This window comes from Pseudophryne corroboree, unplaced genomic scaffold (assembly GCF_028390025.1).
Source record: "Pseudophryne corroboree isolate aPseCor3 unplaced genomic scaffold, aPseCor3.hap2 scaffold_361, whole genome shotgun sequence".
NCBI lineage: Eukaryota > Metazoa > Chordata > Amphibia > Anura > Myobatrachidae > Pseudophryne > Pseudophryne corroboree.
In genome coordinates, this window is record NW_026970016.1 from 397934 (window position 1) to 418949 (window position 21016).

Below are 21016 nucleotides of genomic sequence, written 5' to 3' on the forward strand. Positions count from 1 at the left end.
CTGGGCGCCCATCCCAAGTGCGGATTGTCTGCATTACTTGTACATAATTATTGTTACAAAAATCGGGTTGTTATTGTTGTGGGCCATCTTTTCAGAGGCTCCTTCGTTGTTATCATACTGTTAACTGGGTTCAAATCACAGGTTGTACGGTGTGATTGGTGTGGCTGGTATGAGTCTTACCCGGGATTCAAGATCCTTCCTTATTGTGTACGCTCGTCCGGGCACAGTACCTAACTGAGGCTTGGAGGAGGGTCATAGGGGGAGGAGCCAGTACACACCATGTGATCCTAAAAGCTTACTTTTTGTGCCCTGTCTCCTGCGGAGCCGCTATTCCCCATGGTCCTGACGGAGTCCCCAGCATCCACTACGGACTACGAGAAATAGATTTATCGGTAAGTAAAATCTTATTTTAGGTTTTTTATTTTCAGTGAGACCTGCTGGCAACAGGCTCACTGCATCGAGGGACTAAGGGGAGAAGAAGCGAACCTACCTAAGTGGTGGTAGCTTGGGCTTCTTAGGCTACTGGACACCATTAGCTCCAGAGGGATCGAACACAGGACCCGACCTCGTCGTCCGTTCCCGGAGCCGCGCCGCCGTCCCCCTTACAGAGCCAGAAGCAAGAAGGTCCGGAAAATCGGCGGCTGAAGACTTCTGTCTTCTCCAAGGTAGCGCACAGCACTGCAGCTGTGCGCCATTGCTCCTCATGCACACCACACACTGCGGTCACTGATGGGTGCAGGGCGCTGGGGGGGGGCGCCCTGAGCAGCAATACTAACACCTTGGCTGGCAAACTGGCACCATATATAGCCCCAGGGGCTATATAGGTGCTTTTTAACCCCTGCCAGAACTTTTACATTAACGGGAGAAAGCCCGCCGAAAAAGGGGCGGAGCCATCTCCCTCAGCACACTGGCGCCATTATTCCCTCACAGCTTCGCTGGAAGGAAGCTCCCTGGCTCTCCCCTGCAGTCCTGCACTACAGAAAAGGGTAAAAAAGAGAGGGGGGGCACAAATTAGGCGCAGTATAACTATATTTATGCAGCTATAAAGGGAAAATACACTTCTATAGGTGATATCCCTGTGATATATAGCGCCCTGGTGTGTGCTGGCATACTCTCCCTCTGTCTCCCCAAAGGGCTTTGTGGGGTCCTGTCCTCTGTAAGAGCATTCCCTGTGTGTCCTGCTGTGTGTCTGTACTGCTGTGTCGACATGTATGAGGAGGAAAATGATGTGGAGGCGGAGCAAATGCCTGTGAATGTGATGTCACCCCCTGCGGGGTCGACACCTGTGTGGCTGGACTTATGGAAGGAATTGCGTGAAAGTGTCAACTCCTTACACAAAAGGTTTGACGACATAGGACAGCCGGCTACACAGCTTGTGCCTGTTCCAGCGTCTCAAATGTCATCAGGGGCTCTAAAACGCCCGCTAACTCAGGTGACAGATACAGACGTCGACACGGATACCGACTCCAGTGTCGACGATGATGAGACTAGTGTACCCTCCAATAGGTCCACCCGTTACCTGATTGAGGCAATGAAAAATGTTTTACACATTTCTGACAATACCCCAGGTACCACAAAAAAGGGTATTATGTTTGGTGAGAAAAAACTACCAGTAGTTTTTCCTGCATCTGAGGAATTAAATGAGGTGTGTGAGGAAGCGTGGAATTCCCCTGATAAGAAATTGATAATTTCAAAACGATTATTGGCAGCGTACCCTTTCCCGTTAGAGGATAGGTCACGTTGGGAAACACCCCCTAGGGTAGATAAGGCGCTGACACGCTTATCAAAGAAGGTGGCACTACCGTCTCCGGATACGGCCACCCTGAAGGAACCTGCTGATAGAAAGCAGGAAACTACCCTAAAAGCTATTTACACACACACTGGCATTATATTACGACCAGCGATTGCATCAGCTTGGATGTGCAGTGCTGCAGCTGCGTGGTCAGATTCCCTGTCAGATAATATCGATACCATGGATAGGGACAATATTTTGCTGACGATTGAGCATATAAAAGATGCAGTCTTATACATGCGTGATGCACAGAGGGATATTTGCCGGCTGGCATCAAGAATAAGCGCTATGTCCATTGCCGCCAGAAGGGGGTTATGGACTCGGCAATGGGCTGGCGATGCCGACTCAAAGCGGCACATGGAGGTTTTGCCCTATAAGGGGGTGGAACTGTTTGGGGATGGTCTTTCGGACCTCGTGTCCACAGCTACTGCTGGGAAATCGACCTTTTTGCCATAGGCTGCCCCACAGCAAAAGAAAGCACCGTATTATCAGGTACAGTCCTTTCGGCCCCAGAAAAGCAAGAGGGCTAGAGGCTCATCTTTTCTGCCAAGAGGAAAAGGTAGAGGGAAAAAGCGGCAGCACACAGCTAGTTCCCAAGAGCAGAAGTCCTCCCCTGCGTCCGGTAAGTCCACAGCATGACGCTGGGGCTGCTCAGGCGGACCCGGGTACGGTGGGGGCCCGTCTCAAAAATTTCAGCACACAGTGGGCTCTCTCACAGGTGGATCCCTGGGTCCTTCAAGTAGTACTTCAGGGGTACAGACTGGAATTCGAGACGTCTCCCCCCCGCCGTTTCCTAAAATCTGCCTTACCGGCAACTCCCTCTGCCAGGGAGGCAGTGTTGGTGGCTATTCAAAAACTGTATTCACAGCAAGTGATTGTCAAGGTACCCCTCCTTCAGCAAGAAAAGGGTTACTATTCCACAATGTTTGTGGTACCGAAACCGGACGGTTCGGTGAGACCCATCTTAAATTTAAAATCCTTGAACACTTATATCAAAAGGTTCAAGTTCAAGATGGAATCGCTCAGGGCGGATATTGCGAGCCTGGAGGAGGGGGACTACATGGTCTCCCTGGACATCAAGGATGCGTACCTACATGTCCCCATTTACCCTCCTCACCAGGAGTACCTCAGATTTGTGGTACAGGACTGTCACTATCAGTTCCAGACGCTGCCGTTTGGGTTATCCACGGCACCGAGGGTCTTTACCAAGGTAATGGCCGAAATGATGATACTCCTTCGCAAGAAAGGAGTTTCAATTATCCCGTACTTGGACGATCTCCTGATAAAGGCGAGGTCCAAGGAACAGTTGATAGTAGGGGTAGCACTTGCTCGGGAAGTGCTACAACAGCACGGCTGGATTCTCAATATTCCAAAGTCACAGCTGGTCCCGACGACACGTCTTCTGTTCCTGGGAATGATTCTGGACACAGATCAGAAAAGAGTGTTTCTTCCAGTGGAAAAAGCCGAGGAGTTGTCATCTCTAGTCAGAGACATCCTAAAACCGGGACAGGTGTCGGTACATCAATGCACACGAGTCCTGGGAAAGATGGTAGCTTCGTACGAGGCAATTCCATTCGGAAGGTTCCACTCAAGGACTTTCCAGTGGGACCTGTTGGACAAATGGTCCGGGTCCCATCTCCAGATAAAACAGCGGATAACCCTATCGGCAAGAACCAGGGTGTCGCTGCTGTGGTGGCTGCAGAAGGCTCATCTACTAGAGGGCCGCAGATTCGGAATACAGGACTGGGTCCTGGTGACCACGGACGCCAGCCTTCGGGGCTGGGGGGCAGTCACACAGGGAAGAAATTTCCAAGGACTGTGGTCGAATCAGGAGATTTCACTTCACATAAATATTCTGGAGCTAAGGGCCATTTACAATGTCCTAAGTCAAGCAAGACCCCTGCTTCAGAACCGGCCGGTGCTGATCCAGTCAGACAACATCACAGCGGTCGCCCATGTAAACAGACAGGGCAGCACAAGAAGCAGGAGGGCAATGGCAGAAGCCACAAGGATTCTCTGATGGGCAGAGAATCATGTGTTAGCACTGACAGCAGTATTCATTCCGGGAGTGGACAACTGGGAAGCAGACTTCCTCAGCAGGCACGACCTCCACCCGGGAGAATGGGGACTTCATCCAGAAGTTTTCCGAATGCTGGTCAACCGTTGGAAAAAACCACAGGTGGACATGATGGCGTCCCGCCTAAACAAAAAGCTAAAAAGGTATTGCGCCAGGTCAAGGGACCCTCAGGCGATCGCTGTGGACGCTCTAGTGACACCGTGGGTGTACCAGTCGGTTTATGTGTTTCCTCCTCTGCCTCTCATACCCAAGGTACTGAGAATAATAAGAAGGCGAGGAGTGAGAACTATTCTCGTGGCTCCGGATTGGCCAAGAAGGACTTGGTACCCGGAACTTCAAGAGATGCTTGCAGAGGACCCTTGGCCTCTGCCGCTCAGACAAGACCTGCTGCAGCAGGGACCCTGTCTGTTCCAAGACTTACCGCGGCTGCGTTTGACGGCATGGCGGTTGAACGCCGGATCCTGAAGGAAAAAGGTATTCCGGAGGAAGTCATCCCTACCCTGATCAAAGCCAGGAAGGATGTCACCGCAAAGCATTATCACCGCATTTGGCGGAAATATGTTGCTTGGTGTGAGGCCAAGAAGGCCCCAACGGAGGAATTTCAACTGGGTCGTTTCTTACACTTCCTGCAAGCAGGTGTGACTTTGGGCCTCAAATTGGGGTCCATTAAGGTCCAGATCTCGGCCCTGTCGATTTTCTTCCAGAAAGAACTGGCTTCACTGCCTGAAGTTCAGACTTTTGTCAAGGGAGTTCTGCATATTCAGCCTCCTTTTGTGCCCCCAGTGGCACCTTGGGATCTCAATGTGGTCTTGAAATTTCTAAAATCACATTGGTTTGAGCCACTTAAGACTGTGGATTTAAAATATCTCACGTGGAAAGTGGTTATGTTGTTGGCTCTGGCTTCAGCCAGACGGGTGTCAGAATTGGCGGCTTTGTCCTGTAAAAGCCCCTATCTGATTTTCCATATGGATAGGGCAGAGTTGAGGACTCGTCCTCAGTTTCTCCCGAAGGTGGTATCAGCTTTTCACTTGAACCAACCTATTGTAGTGCCTGCGGCTACTAGGGACTTGGAGGATTCCAAGTTTCTGGACGTAGTCAGGGCCCTGAAAATTTATGTTTCCAGGACGGCTGGAGTCAGGAAAACTGACTCGCTGTTTGTTCTATATGCACCCAACAAGCTGGGTGCACCTGCTTCTAAGCAGTCTATCGCGCGCTGGATTTGTAGCACTATTCAGCTGGCGCATTCTGCGGTGGGACTACCGCAGCCTAAAAATGTGAAAGCCCATTCCACGAGGAAGGTGGGCTCATCTTGGGCGGCTGCCCGAGGGGTCTCGGCTTTACAACTTTGCCGAGCTGCTACTTGGTCAGGGGCAAACACGTTTGCAAAATTCTATAAATTTGATACCCTGGCTGAGGAGGACCTGGAGTTCTCTCATTCGGTGCTGCAGAGTCATCCGCACTCTCCCGCCCGTTTGGGAGCTTTGGTATAATCCCCATGGTCCTTACGGAGTTCCCAGCATCCACTAGGACGTTAGAGAAAATAAGAATTTACTCACCGGTAATTCTATTTCTCGTAGTCCGTAGTGGATGCTGGGCGCCCATCCCAAGTGCGGATTGTCTGCAATACTTGTACATAGTTATTGTTACAAAAATCGGGTTGTTATGGCGAGCCATCTGTTCAGAGGCTCCATTGTTATCATACTGTTAACCGGGGTTCCTATCACGAGTTATATGGTGTGATTGGTGTGGCTGGTATGAGTCTTACCCGGGATTCAAAATCCTTCCTTATTGTGTCAGCTCTTCCGGGCACAGTGTCCTAACTGAGGCTTGGAGGAGGGTCATAGGGGGAGGAGCCAGTGCACACCAGGTAGTCCTAAATCTTTCTTAGAGTGCCCAGTCTCCTGCGGAGCCCGTCTATTCCCCATGGTCCTTACGGAGTTCCCAGCATCCACTACGGACTACGAGAAATAGAATTACCGGTGAGTAAATTCTTATTTTTTGTCTATATTCAGTAAACTACACTAGTAAATGAGAAGCAGATACACTAGTAACTGAGAAGCAGATACACTAGTAACTGAGAAACCGATACACTAGTAACTGAGAAACAGATACACTAGTAAATGAGAAGCAGTTACACTAGTAAATGAGAAGCAGATACACTAGTAACTGAGAAGCAGATACACTAGTAACTGAGAAACAGATACACTAGTAACTGAGAAGCAGATACACCAGTAACTGAGAAACAGATACACGAGTAACTGAGAAACAGATACACTAGTAAATGAGAAACAGATACACTAGTAACTGAGAAGCAGATACACCAGTAACTGAGAAACAGATACACGAGTAACTGAGAAACAGATACACTAGTAAATGAGAAGCAGATACACTAGAAAATGAGAAGCAGATACACTAGTAAATGAGAAACAGATACACTAGTAAATGAGAAGCAGATACACTAGTAACTGAGAAACAGATACACTAGTAACTGAGAAACAGATACACTAGTAACTGAGAAACAGATACACTAGTAAATGAAAAGCAGATACACTAGTAAATGAGAAACAGATACACTAGTAAATGAGAAGCAGATATACTAGTAAATGAGAAACAGATACACTAGTAAATGAGAAGCAGATACACTAGTAACTGAGAAATAGATACACTAGTAACTGAGAAACAGATACACTAGTAACTGAGAAGCAGATACACCAGTAACTGAGAAACAGATACACTAGTAACTGAGAAACAGATACACTAGTAAATGAGAAGCAGATACACTAGTAACTGAGAAACAGATACACTAGTAAATGAGAAGCAGATACACTAGTAACTGAGAAACAGATACACTAGTAAATGAAAAGCAGATACACTAGTAAATGAGCAACAGATACACTAGTAAATGAGAAGCAGATACACTAGTAACTGAGAAATAGATACACTAGTAACTGAGAAACAGATACACTAGTAACTGAGAAGCAGATACACCAGTAACTGAGAAACAGATACACTAGTAACTGAGAAACAGATACACTAGTAAATGAGAAGCAGATACACTAGTAACTAAGAAACAGATACACTAGTAAATGAGAAGCAGATACACTAGTAACTGAGAAACAGATACACTAGTAAATGAAAAGCAGATACACTAGTAACTGAGAGACAGATACACTAGTAAACGAGAAACAGATACACCAGTAAATGAGAAGCAGTTACACTAGTAAATGAGAAGCAGTTACACTAGTAAATGAGAAATAGATACACTAGTAAATGTGAAGCAATTACACTAGTAAATGAGAAGCAGTTACACTAGTAAACGAGAAACAGATACACTAGTAAATAAGAAGCAGTTACACTAGTAAATGAGAAACAGATACATTAGTAAATGTGAAGCAGTTACACTAGTAAATGCTAAGCAGTTACACTAGTAAATGAGAAGCAGTTACACTAGTAAATGAGGACCAGTTACACTAGTAAATGAGGAGCAATTACACTAGTAAATGAGAAGCAGTTACACTAGTAAATGTGAAGCAGTTACACTAGTAAATGTGAAGCAGTTACACTAGTAAATGAGAAGCAGTTACACTAGTAAACGAGAAACAGATACATTAGTAAATGTGAAGCAGTTACACTAGTAAATGTGAAGCAGTTACACTAGTAAATGAGAAGCAGTTACACTAGTAAATGAGAAGCAGTTACACTAGTAAATGAGAAGCAGTTACACTAGTAAATGAGAAAGATACATTAGTAAATGTGAAGCAGTTACACTAGTAAATGTGAAGCAGTTACACTAGTAAATGAGAAGCAATTACACTAGTAAATGTGAAGCAATTACACTAGTAAATGTGAAGCAGTTACACTAGTAAATGTGAAGCAGTTACACTAGTAAATGAGAAGCAGTTACACTAGTAAATGTGAAGCAGTTACACTAGTAAATGAGAAACAGATACACTAGTAAATGTGAAGCAGTTACACTAGTAAATGAGAAGCAGTTACACTAGTAAATGAGAAGCAGTTACACTAGTAAATGTGAAGCAGTTACACTAGTAAATGAGAAGCAGTTACACTAGTAAATGAGAAGCAGTTACACTAGTAAATGAGAAAGATACATTAGTAAATGTGAAGCAGTTACACTAGTAAATGTGAAGCAGTTACACTAGTAAATGAGAAGCAATTACACTAGTAAATGTGAAGCAATTACACTAGTAAATGTGAAGCAGTTACACTAGTAAATGTGAAGCAGTTACACTAGTAAATGAGAAGCAGTTACACTAGTAAATGAGAAGCAGTTACACTAGTAAATGAGAAGCAGATACACTAGCAAATGAGAAACAGATACACTAGTAAATGTGAAGCAGTTACACTAGTAAATGAGAAGCAGTTACACTAGTAAATGAGAAGCAGTTACACTAGTAAATGTGAAGCAGTTACACTAGTAAATGAGAAGCAGTTACACTAGTAAATGAGAAGCAGTTACACTAGTAAATGAGAAAGATACATTAGTAAATGTGAAGCAGTTACACTAGTAAATGTGAAGCAGTTACACTAGTAAATGAGAAGCAATTACACTAGTAAATGTGAAGCAGTTACACTAGTAAATGTGAAGCAGTTACACTAGTAAATGAGAAGCAGTTACACTAGTAAATGAGAAGCAGTTACACTAGTAAATGAGAAAGATACATTAGTAAATGTGAAGCAGTTACACTAGTAAATGTGAAGCAGTTACACTAGTAAATGAGAAGCAGTTACACTAGTAAATGAGAAGCAATTACACTAGTAAATGTGAAGCAGTTACACTAGTAAATGTGAAGCAGTTACACTAGTAAATGAGAAGCAGTTACACTAGTAAATGTGAAGCAGTTACACTAGTAAATGAGAAGCAGTTACACTAGTAAATGAGAAGCAATTACACTAGTAAATGTGAAGCAGTTACACTAGTAAATGAGAAGCAGTTACACTAGTAAATGTGAAGCAGTTACACTAGTAAATGTGAAGCAGTTACACTAGTAAATGAGAAGCAGTTACAAACTGTCACCACTGCTAATAGCTGTACAGTATGTAATTGAAAGCAATATATATCTATTGATAATGTAGTAAGACTGGTTAATGGTGAGATATTTGTTTCCTCTGGTTGTTCTCCATTCATTCCATGTACGTGTCATTTGTCTCCCAGAATGCAGTGTGCCAGCTTCCTGCCTCATTTGCCCCCAGACGGAGCGTGGGTTCGAGCTGCAGCAGAATTTGGTGGCAAGATAAGAGGAAGAATCTCTCTGGTGAGATCATTTGCTGGACTGAGAAATGGTGTATTAGTACGTGACATGTGAGGTCCTATAATGAGTAATACAGCAGAAGGTGTCTCAGTGACTCCTGTAGTTCTTACACAGTAATGTCTCTCTTAGATCATAGAAGGAATGAGCCCAGCATCAGTGCAGTGGCTGATATAGGCAGTATCATAGTGTAAGCCACCCCTGGGCAACACCTGGCATCTGAATACACAAATGGTCAAAGTATTGGTGCCTGCGCCTCTGTGTGATGTGAAAAGAAGATTATATATACTGTATATTCGAGCATTCATAACCTGGAGATTGATCCACATCACTCATCTCTATATTAAGTGAACTTTTATTGGAAATAGGCAGCAATTGAACCTTGCACTGTGTTCTTTGGGGGTCAGACACCCGCCCTGCAAACGCTTGGACACGCCCGCGTTTTTCCAAACACTCCCAGAAAAGGGTCAGTTGACACCCACAAACGCCTTCTTCCTGTCAATCTCCTTGTGATCGGCTGTGCGAATGGATTCTTCATTAAATCTATCACCCAGCAACGATCCGCTTTGTACCCGTGCGACGCACCTGCGCATTGCGGTGCGTACGCATGCGCAGTTCTGACCTGATTGCAGCGCTGCAAAAAAAAGCTAGCGTGCGATCAGATCTGAATGACCCCCTTTGTTCCCATCCAAAAGCAGATTCACCTCTTTTATTTCCTCCAGACGGCACTGCATTCGCGCTCTCACCTCCTTGTTCACTGCCATTGAGCACACAAGGAGGCAGCAGAAACGAGTGTCCTTCTCACCCCATTCTGCGCTAAATTCCTCTGCCATAAAACCGCACAGAAAAATATGTCTCAGATTTTCTCAGTATAAATGCTGTTTTCTGTGGGACCCTTCGTCTCTGTCATTTGTATACAAATGCACTATCGTCAGCAAGATCATATATTACATGTTATACAGTAATTTGTGCTGCAATCATATTACTCCATATAATTTTGGAGTATATATGTATATGAGTTTCTCTCGCCTGCATATTGGAAATATCCCAGGGAGATACAGTATCGGTTTTGCATCATTTTACCAGTGAGGAAACTTTTTGAAAATATTTTCCATCGCAGACATAATTTCACGTTATACTTGCACAATTGTCACAGTTACATTGTCCCAACACAACGGATAAAGGGGGTCATTCCGAGTTGATCGCTAGCTGAAAATGTTCACTGCGCAGCGTTGATGCAAAAAAACCCGGCACTTCTGCGCATGCGTATGCGGCGCAATGCGCACGCGCAAAGTACTTTCACAAAGGCCGATGTAGTTTCACACAAGGTCTTGCAATGCATTTCAGTCGCACTGCTGGCCGCAGAGTGATTGACAGGAAGTGGGCGTTTCTGGGTATCAACTTTAGGGAGTGTTCGAAAAAACGCAGGCGTGCCAGGAAAAACGCAGGTGTGGCTGGGCGAACGCAGGGCGTGTTTGTGACGTCAAATCCGGAACTGAACAGTCTGAAGTGATCGCAAGAGCTGAGTAGGTCTGAAGCTACTCTGAAACTGCACAATATTATTTTGTAGCCGTTCTGCGATCCATTCGTTCGCACTTCTGCTAAGCTAAAATACACTCCCAGTTGGAGGCGGCATAGCGTTTGCACGGCTGCTAAAAGCAGCTAGCGAGCGAACAACTCGGAATGACCACCAAAGGGCCTTATTCAGCTCACATCGCAATTGCTAACGCATTTCCCGGTTTGTTCGGTCAGTGCTCACACGCTGGTCCTATTCTGCACGGGACGGGAAATGAGATTGCATCGCAGTGATATGAACTCCTCTGCCAAATTGACAGGCAGGGGCGTTCGAGGGGTGGTGACGCAGCATTGAGGAGGTGGGGGGGGCGAAAATGGGGGAGGGTCTGGACCATTTTCAGGGCGGACGCTGCAACATCACACATGGCCGCTGCGATGTCACACGTGGTCACTGCGATGGGAAGCATGGCCACTCTGCGTCTGTCTTCAAAGCCAGGCTCCCTTATTTTGCAGGGACAGCAATGCGAACGCAATTGAATTGCAGTCGCATCGCTGGCAGCCATTAGCATGCTGGGTGGCCTTCCCCTTTGCTGGTCGACCTCTACACGCGAGCGATTCGGCATCGGTTGGAGATGCGGCGTGATCGCACTCTCCAGACTTCCGAGCCAGTGCATACGCGCAATGCCCACACTGCGCACGCATCGGCAGGAAGATGCAGCTGCATCTCAGTAATGCGAACGCCTCTGCCTGATTGACAGCTCCCAAATCTGGTTCGGGAAGCGTCCATACTGTATGTGACAGGACGGTACCGTACGGAAGCACTCGCCGCTTGCCGCGTCCCGTCGACTGCGCACAGAATGGAAGGTCAAGCCGCACGAGGCCTGACCACATAGGGGATTCCCGCTTACCGTCAGTAACCGCCTGTTACTGACTCCACCCACTGCGCTGTGGGTGGGTTCTCGCTGCCACCACCAAACTCCTAACCTGCCGTGGCGTTTGGAACCACGGTTCTGCTCTGTATGTGCCGACGCACTGCCTTACCACAGCTGTGTGGTGCTGACGAATCCCCACTAGCCACTTGCTAGGCCTCTACCGGTAGCTGGCGGAAGGCGGAGCTTGGAGACGCTAGGTGCTTCCCTGGACAGCCGGAGGACGGGGCTAGGTTTGGCCTAACCCTGTTGGTCACAAGATGAAGCAGTCTTCTTGAGGCAAAGATGTTTATTGCTCAATAACCTTTAAAAAGGCTCCTCCCTATTGCTAGGGGCAACAGCATACAATCAGATGTTTTCAGCAGAATAAGATGGAATAATACTACAACTCTGGAGGCACGCAGGTCTCCTTTTTATGTCAGTTTTCCACACAGTATCACAGGGGGGTAAGCCCTCCCTGTCTTCTCCAACCAATCAGGTTATTTTACAAAATACCAATAAATCACATTTTACAAGGATATAAGTGCAATAAAACAATATCCTCCTTCCTGTCACCCAGACAACGTTTGGTATCAGATTAACATTCACTATTGATAAATTTATCACATAGCTTCAAAACACAATGTTTCTGTCTCATTCACATCTCCAGGCAATCCCAGTGTGTGAGATTACAACAGGAATGGCTACAATACAAACAAACAGTCTTCCTTCCTGCATAGGCCACCCAGGGCTCGCACATCAACCAAATCAGGTACATGAAACAAGTTCCAAGCCCATAAACCCAGTGATTAGCATCTCTCTCTAAGGAACTTACACATCAAAAGGTATTGTCCTTCACACCTCTCTGATAGGAAGTGGCATGCTAAGGGCCCTGTCCTATTCCCAGAGGATAAGATTCAGACATCTATAAGAGTAAGTGCATTTTCCTCTTTAAATATACAGATGACCACATCTTGAATATAAAATATAGTTAAACATGCATTCCTGCAATTGTGCATAGAGCACTACATATGACATGTTAAAACACATCATTAAACAAACTTTTAAACAGTCCGTGCCCAGCGCCGTAAGTACGTTTAACAGTGACGCCCAGCGCCCATTGTCCCTTAATATGGCGCCAGGCACGAGGGTTAACACCTTCAGTGCCGCAGCCGCCATTACACGTGTGGCTGGTTGGTCTCTCCGGCCACACTCCTCCCCCCCCCCATTCAAGCGGGTCAACCAGGGACCCATGTCCCAACGATTTGGGTCCTGGTACCGCAGTCCGTTGGGGTGAAGGGGACGCTACCTGGGATGTGTAGGCTCTGGCCTAGACAGTTCATCCATAGTGCAGTGGGCCTCTCTTCGTGGGTGCACAATCTTCAAATAGTCCACCTGAAGTCCAAGTTCAAGGCTCCACCACAAAAGTCTGTCCAATTCCCCCAAGGTAGGTTGCAGCCACCTAACAGGTAGGTGGTAAGTCACCACGGTGGGGGGACGGTTACAAACAAGTGCCACCCACGGTGTCCCAATTGTGGCATACCCCACCTCCCACAATAGCAGTTTCCTACTCAAACAGGCCACAGGGTGCTCCTGCCCATATGGCTCTTTCTGGCTCGGTACAGCTCCCAGTCCGTGCAGTGGCGCAATAGTTCGTAACACACAGTCCTGGTCAAGAATGTGCGCCATCAGCACTGGAGCGGGTACCCGAGCCTTCTTCAATGACTGGAATGCCAACTCGCAAGCGGGTGCAAAGTCCACTGACTTGGGAATGCCCTTCCTAGCCACCTCTGTCAAGGGGTTCACTACAGGACTAAAGTCAATGACAACATGTCCGTAGGGCTTTACAGGTTCTAAGGTCAGTACCGGTCTGGGTGATGTGGGTCGGGGACAGCCTCTGGTTGCCTCCACCCCCTCTGGGTTGGGCCTACCCCTGTCTCCTCCCACATGGTGCCCCAGGCACTGCACCTCCGTCATACCTATCTGGCAACTGTCTGCCCTTACTGTCAGATCTGCCATCCAATCCTCCTCTGTCGACCTATGACTCGGGAAACCTACCCTGTCACCTAGGCCTACTCCTTCCTCCTCGTCCGCTACCTGTGCCACAGTGATGGCGGCCAGACCACCAGCCTCTGGATCCTGTGTGGCATCCACTACAGGGAGGCTGTGTGTCTTCCCCGATCTACTGCGCACAGGCAGGGGACCTGCTATGTCCACAGCAACTTGCTGCAAGGGTTCTCCTATGGGCAGAGGCCCAGAGACAACACAACCGCTGGAGTGCCCCGGCTGCCAACGCATGGCACCAGCCTTACAGTTGGTCTGGGCGTCATCCGACATTCCAGACCAGGGTAAGCTCTGTATCAGGCACTTCAGGGTACGGTCTGTCTCCAGGTTACTGTCCAAAGGGGTTTCGCTGGCAACCGACACCGGTTGCGCAGGAACGTTCCCTGAGGGGACCAGTTGGACACATTCCCTATCTGGTCTATCCCCTCCCACTTTCCTGGCTACCCTGTACCTTAACCCTTCCCGCCAGGTCAAACTCCCCGCCCCAACCCTGTCAAGGCCGCTGCCAGAGTGGCGCCTCATGCCTTTCGGGGATGGTTCAGAGAGTTGCGCCTCCCTAAACTCCTGCCTGTGGCCCTCAATCTCTCCTAAATTGGGACACTCTACAGGGGGATCTAGGTGGGGACTACTAGGGTCAGTCTGGTAGGGGTCAGTCATGGAAAAATCAGTGTGGTTTCTCATACTCACCGCCGGAGTTGGCAAACCACTTGGGTCAGGAGCATCATTGGGCACCCCCACAGGATCAAACAAGCTGGAACCGACATCCTCTGCGTTGCTAGGGGAGTAGGCATACCAGAGGCAAAAGGCATGCGGGGTCGATGTACTGATCTAGCCGCTGTGATCTTTTCCTCTGGGCTGGTTGATGCGGTGGTTGGCTGTGCTGGCAGTTGTCTAGCAGCTGTAGTCTTTTCCTCTGGGCTGGGCTGTGCTGGAGTAGCTGATGTCAACAGTGGTTTTGGAACTTGACTCCGGGGAATGGCGCCAACAAACATAGTGACGATCCCACCACCCAGATCATTTCCTAGGACCACATCAGTTGGGAGACCATCCATGACGGCAACTTCTCGCAACTCTGGTCCAGCTCCCCAGTCCAGGTAGACTCTTGCCATGGGAACCGCTTTTTCTGTTCCTTCTGCCAGGGTGACCGTGGCAGTGCGACCCTGCAATACTGCAGCAGGATCTATAAGGTGGGGGCTCACCACAGTGATTGAGGCCCCAGAGTCTCTTAGGCCTTCTCCCTGCAGGGGTCCCACGTGGACTGGCTGCAGGTGCCTCCACATGTTGTGTAGGGGCTGTTTGGCCATGCAGGTGACTCTCTCTGCAGAGTGCACCTGTCTCTCGCCACACTCCATCGGACTGACTGGAGGGGGAACAGTCTCTGTAGGCTCATCTCCTCTCGTCAAACAAGCGAGCCGGGCTCCAGCACTCGGATTTGGGGCACGAGTCTGGGGTGCTTGGGATGCAGGACAGTTCATCCTCAGATGTCCGATTTTCCCACAGCCGTAGCACTTCTTCTCCAGTCGTGGCACCGATGATCTCTGATCAGTTGCAGGGACTCTGCGGTGCGGTTGCTGGCTAAGAGCACCCGGGTTGGAAGATGCTTGTCTTTGGGGGTGATGAGCTGAAGAGGGGGGTCCCCTTGGTGGTACAGTCTGTTGGAGCTGGCTGCTGGCGGGGCGCTTCTGCCCCCGTGGCCGAATTGCCACATACTTGTCAGCTAACTGGGCAGCCATCTTTAAGCTGGGTGGCTCCCGATCTAGCACCCACTCCTTCACTTCTTGGGCGCACCTGCGGTAGAACTGCTCCCTGCAGATCAGGTCGATCAGTGCGTCCCATGTAGTGGCTTCCGAATCCTTCACCCACTTCACCACGTACTGCCGCAGCTGGGTGGCGAACTGCTCATGGGTGCTGCTAGGATTCTTGGGCAAGTCTCTGAACTTCTTCCTGTAAGACTCTGGAGTGATGAAGAATCGCTGTAGGAGGGCCTTCGCGACTTTGTCGTAGTTCCCACAGTCCTCCGTGGCCACTCCTCGATAGGCCTCCAAGGCCTCTCCATGCAGAGTGGGCACAAGGTGTCTCACCCACTCTGACTTGGGTAGATCGTGTAGTTTGCAAGTCCTTTCAAAAACTTGCAAATGTCCATCAATGTCCCCATCACTGTCGGCAAACTTGGCAAACTGAACTCGTCCGGATCTGTGTACAACAGCTGACAATGGCTCCCGGGGTACCACGGCTTGTGATGCCCGCTCCGCATGCCACATCCGAATGACAAGCATGCGTTCTTGCTCCGTTGCCCTTTCCCCCAATTCCGCTAGCCGATCTGCTAGTGTATCCGGGCCGCCCCCCCTGGGACGTTGGGATCCTGGCCCTGCTAGGGATTGCTGGGAAACATTGCTGCTGTGAGAGAGGACGGGGCTTGTGGTTCTCACCGGTTCCTTACGAAGGTCCACTGTTGGGCCGTCCTCTGCGATGCTGACGCCGTCAGTGCTTTCCACCTCCGCCCGATGAGACTCCTCCACGCTCCTGAGCGCCGCCTTCATGACGCTTCTGGACGCGTTGGAAGGGATATCCACACCCTTCCCCTGGCATACGATCTCCAGATCCTCCTTGGACATTCCGCTGAATTCCGCCATCTTGTGCGTTCTCCTGCGCTGCAGTTACTCCTCTCCTGAGTAACTCGGCTTCTCCAATCGGGTGATGAAAAGCCGCCTGGGAATATCCCACCACTATGCCACCAATTTCTGTGACAGGACGGTACCGTACGGAAGCACTCGCCGCTTGCCGCGTCCCGTCGACTGCGCACAGAATGGAAGGTCAAGCCGCACGAGGCCTGACCACATAGGGGATTCCCGCTTACCGTCAGTAACCGCCTGTTACTGACTCCACCCACTGCGCTGTGGGCGGGTTCTCGCTGCCACCACCAAACTCCTAACCTGCCGTGGCGTTTGGAACCACGGTTCTGCTCTGTATGTGCCGACGCACTGCCTTACCACAGCTGTGTGGTGCTGACGAATCCCCACTAGCCACTTGCTAGGCCTCTACCGGTAGCTGGCGGAAGGCGGAGCTTGGAGACGCTAGGTGCTTCCCTGGACAGCCGGAGGACGGGGCTAGGTTTGGCCTAACCCTGTTGGTCACAAGATGAAGCAGTCTTCTTGAGGCAAAGATGTTTATTGCTCAATAACCTTTAAAAAGGCTCCTCCCTATTGCTAGGAGCAACAGCATACAATCAGATGTTTTCAGCAGAATAAGATGGAATAATACTACAACTCTGGAGGCACGCAGGTCTCCTTTTTATGTCAGTTTTCCACACAGTATCACAGGGGGGTAAGCCCTCCCTGTCTTCTCCAACCAATCAGGTTATTTTACAAAATACCAATAAATTACATTTTACAAGGATATAAGTGCAATAAAACAATATCCTCCTTCCTGTCACCCAGACAACGTTTGGTATCAGATTAACATTCACTATTGATAAATTTATCACATATCTTCAAAATACAGATGTTTCTGGTCATTCACATCTCCAGGCAATCCCAGTGTTTAAGATTACAACAGGAATGGCTACAATACAAACAAACAGTCTTCCTTCCTTTATCTTCCATTCAGGGATCGTATATCAAATCCAAGCCCATAAACCCAATGATTAGCATCTCTCTCTAAGGAACTTACACATCAAAAGGTATTGTCCTTCACACCTCTCTGCTAGGACAGAGCCATTAGCATGCCCCTTCCTATTTCCAGAGGATAAGACATGATTATTCAGACATCTATAATAGTAAGTGCAGTTTCCTCTTTAAATATACAGATGACCACATCTTGAATATAAAATATAGTTAAACATGCATTCCTGCAATTGTGCATAGAGCACTACATATGACATGTTAAAACACATCATTAAACAAACTTTTAAACAGTCCGTGCCCAGCGCCGTAAGTACGTTTAACAGTGACGCCCAGCGCCCATTGTCCCTTAATATGGCGCCAGGCACGAGGGTTAACACCTTCAGTGCCGCAGCCGCCATTACACGTGTGGCTGGTTGGTCTCTCCGGCTACACTGTATTTATTTGAATCTTCTTTTCATTTGGGAAACTCTGCTGCGATTGGTCCTATAAATGTAGAAGTTATACGCAGACGTTGTCCCAATCAGATATATTCAGCTAAATCTATGTTTCCCTATGGATCTGTTTGGTTTGTCAGTTGTACCCATTTGGATTTAATTAGAGTGATATAATAAAAGTTGTATTTTAATATAATGACTATTTCTCTGACGTCCTAGTGGATGCTGGGACTCCGTCAGGACCATGGGGATTAGCGGCTCCGCAGGAGACAGGGCACAAAAATAAAAGCTTTAGGACTAGGTGGTGTGCACTGGCTCCTCCCCCTATGACCCTCCTCCAAGCCTCAGTTAGGTTTTTGTGCCCGTCCGAGCAGGGTGCAATCTAGGTGGCTCTCCTAAAGAGCTGCTTAGAAAAAGTTATTAGGTTTTTTATTTTCAGTGAGTCCTGCTGGCAACAGGCTCACTGCAACGAGGGACTTAGGGGAGAAGAAGTGAACTCACCTGCGTGCAGGATGGATTGGCTTCTTAGGCTACTGGACACCATTAGCTCCAGAGGGATCGAACACAGGCCCAGCCATGGAGTCCGGTCCCGGAGCCGCGCCGCCGACCCCCTTGCAGATGCCGAAAAGTGAAGAGGTTCAGAAACCGGCGGCAGAAGACTTTTCAGTCTTCATGAGGTAGCGCACAGCACTGCAGCTGTGCGCCATTGTTGTCAGCACACTTCACACCAGCGGTCACTGAGGGTGCAGGGCGCTGGGGGGGGGCGCCCTGGGCAGCAATGATAATACCTTGTTCTGGCTAAAAATACATCACATATAGCCCCTGGGGCTATATGGATGTATTTAACCCCTGCCAGGTCTCACAAACATCGGGAGAAGAGCCCGCCGAAATAGGGGGCGGGGCCTATCTCCTCAGCACACAGCGCCATTTTCCTGCACAGCTCCGCTGCGAGGAAGGCTCCCAGGACTCTCCCCTGCACTGCACTACAGAAACAGGGTAAAAAAACAGAGAGGGGGGGCACTTTTTTGGCGATATTGATATATTAAGCTGCTATAAAGGAAACAACACTTCTGTAGGGTTGTTCCTATATATTTATAGCGCTTGAGTGTGTGCTGGCAAACTCTCCCTCTGTCTCCCCAAAGGGCTAGTGGGGTCCTGTCTTCGATAAGAGCATTCCCTGTGTGTCTGCTGTGTGTCGGTACGTGTGTGTCGACATGTATGAGGACGATGTTGGTGTGGAGGCGGAGCAATTGCCGGTAATGGTGATGTCACCCCCTAGGGAGTCGACACCGGAATGGATGGCTTTGTTTATGGAATTACGTGATAATGTCAGCACGTTACAAAAATCAGTTGACGACATGAGACGGCCGGCAAACCAGTTAGTACCTGTCCAGGCGTCTCAGACACCGTCAGGGGCTGTAAAACGCCCTTTACCTCAGTCAGTCGACACAGACCCAGACACGGACACCGAATCTAGTGTCGACGGTGAAGAAACAAACGTATTTTCCAGTAGGGCCACACGTTATATGATCACGGCAATGAAGGAGGCTTTGCATATCTCTGATACTGCAAGTACCACAAAAAGGGGTATTATGTGGGGTCTGAAAAAACTACCTGTAGTTTTTCCTGAATCAGAGGAATTGAATGAAGTGTGTGATGATGCGTGGGTTAACCCCGATAGAAAACTGCTAATTTCAAAGAAGTTATTGGCATTATATCCTTTCCCGCCAGAGGTTAGGGCGCGCTGGGAAACACCCCCTAGGGTGGATAAGGCACTCACACGCTTATCAAAACAAGTGGCGTTACCGTCTCCTGAAACGGCCGCCCTCAAGGATCCAGCTGATAGGAGGCTGGAAACTACCCTGAAAAGTATATACACTCATACTGGTGTTATACTGCGACCAGCCATCGCCTCTGCATGGATGTGCAGTGCTGGGGTGGTTTGGTCGGATTCCCTGACTGAAAATATTGATACCCTGGATAGGGACAGTATTTTATTGACTATAGAGCAATTAAAGGATGCTTTTCTTTATATGCGAGATGCTCAGAGGGATATTTGCACTCTGGCATCGAGAGTAAGTGCGATGTCCATATCTGCCAGAAGAAGTTTATGGACGCGACAGTGGTCAGGTGATGCGGATTCCAAACGGCATATGGAAGTATTGCCGTATAAAGGGGAGGAATTATTTGGGGTCGGTCTATCGGATTTGGTGGCCACGGCAACAGCCGGGAAATCCACCTTTTTACCTCAGGTCCCCTCCCAACAGAAAAAGACACCGTCTTTTCAGCCGCAGTCCTTTCGTTCCTATAAGAACAAGAGGGCAAAAGGACAGTCATATCTGCCCCGAGGCAAAGGAAAGGGTAAGAGAGTGCACCAAGCAGCTCCCTCCCAGGAGCAGAAGCCCTCCCCGGCTTCTGCAAAGCCCTCAGCATGACGTTGGGGCTTTACAAGCGGACTCAGGGGCGGTGGGGGGTCGACTCAAGAATTTCAGCGCACAGTGGGCTCACTCACAGGTGGACCCCTGGATCCTGCAGGTAGTATCTCAGGGTTACAGGTTGGAATTCGAGAAGTCTCCCCCTCGCCGGTTCCTAAAATCTGCTCTGCCAACGTCTCCCTCAGACAGGGCGACGGTATTGGAAGCCATTCACAAGCTGTATTCTCAGCAGGTGATAGTCAAGGTACCCCTCCTACAACAGGGAAAGGGGTATTATTCCACACTATTTGTGGTACCGAAGCCGGACGGCTCGGTAAGACCTATTCTAAATCTGAAATCTTTGAACCTGTACATACAAAAATTCAAGTTCAAGATGGAGTCACTCAGAGCAGTGATAGCGAATCTGGAAGAAGGGGACTTTATGGTGTCCCTGGACATCAAGGATGCTTACCTGCATGTCCCAATTTGCCCTTCACATCAAGGGTACCTCAGGTTCGTGGTGCAAAACTGTCATTATCAGTTTCAGACGCTGCCGTTTGGATTGTCCACGGCACCTCGGGTCTTTACCAAGGTAATGGCCGAAATGATGTTTCTTCTGTGAAGAAAAGGCGTATTAATTATCCCTTACTTGGACGATCTCCTGATAAGGGCAAGGTCCAGAGAACAGCTGGAGGACATAGTAGCACTAACCCAAGTAGTGCTGCAACAGCACGGGTGGATTCTGAATTTTCCAAAATCTCAATTGACCCCGACGACACGTCTGCTGTTCCTGGGAATGATTCTGGACACGGTTCAGAAAAAGGTGTTTCTTCCGGAGGAGAAAGCCAGGGAGTTATCCGAACTTGTCAGGAACCTCCTAAAACCAGGAAAAGTGTCTGTGCATCAATGCACAAGAGTCCTG

The 21016-nt window shown here is 48.5% G+C and overlaps 1 protein-coding gene across 1 annotated transcript in view; it reads left to right on the forward strand.

The window, feature by feature from the left end:
• Nucleotides 1–21016, forward strand: part of LOC135020952 (uncharacterized) — a 225421-nt gene that overhangs the window by 13775 nt on the left and 190630 nt on the right. The window contains exon 3 of the mRNA XM_063953218.1: nt 9043–9142. Coding sequence (XP_063809288.1) covers nt 9043–9142 — 100 coding nt within the window. The remainder of the gene's footprint in view (nt 1–9042; nt 9143–21016) is intronic.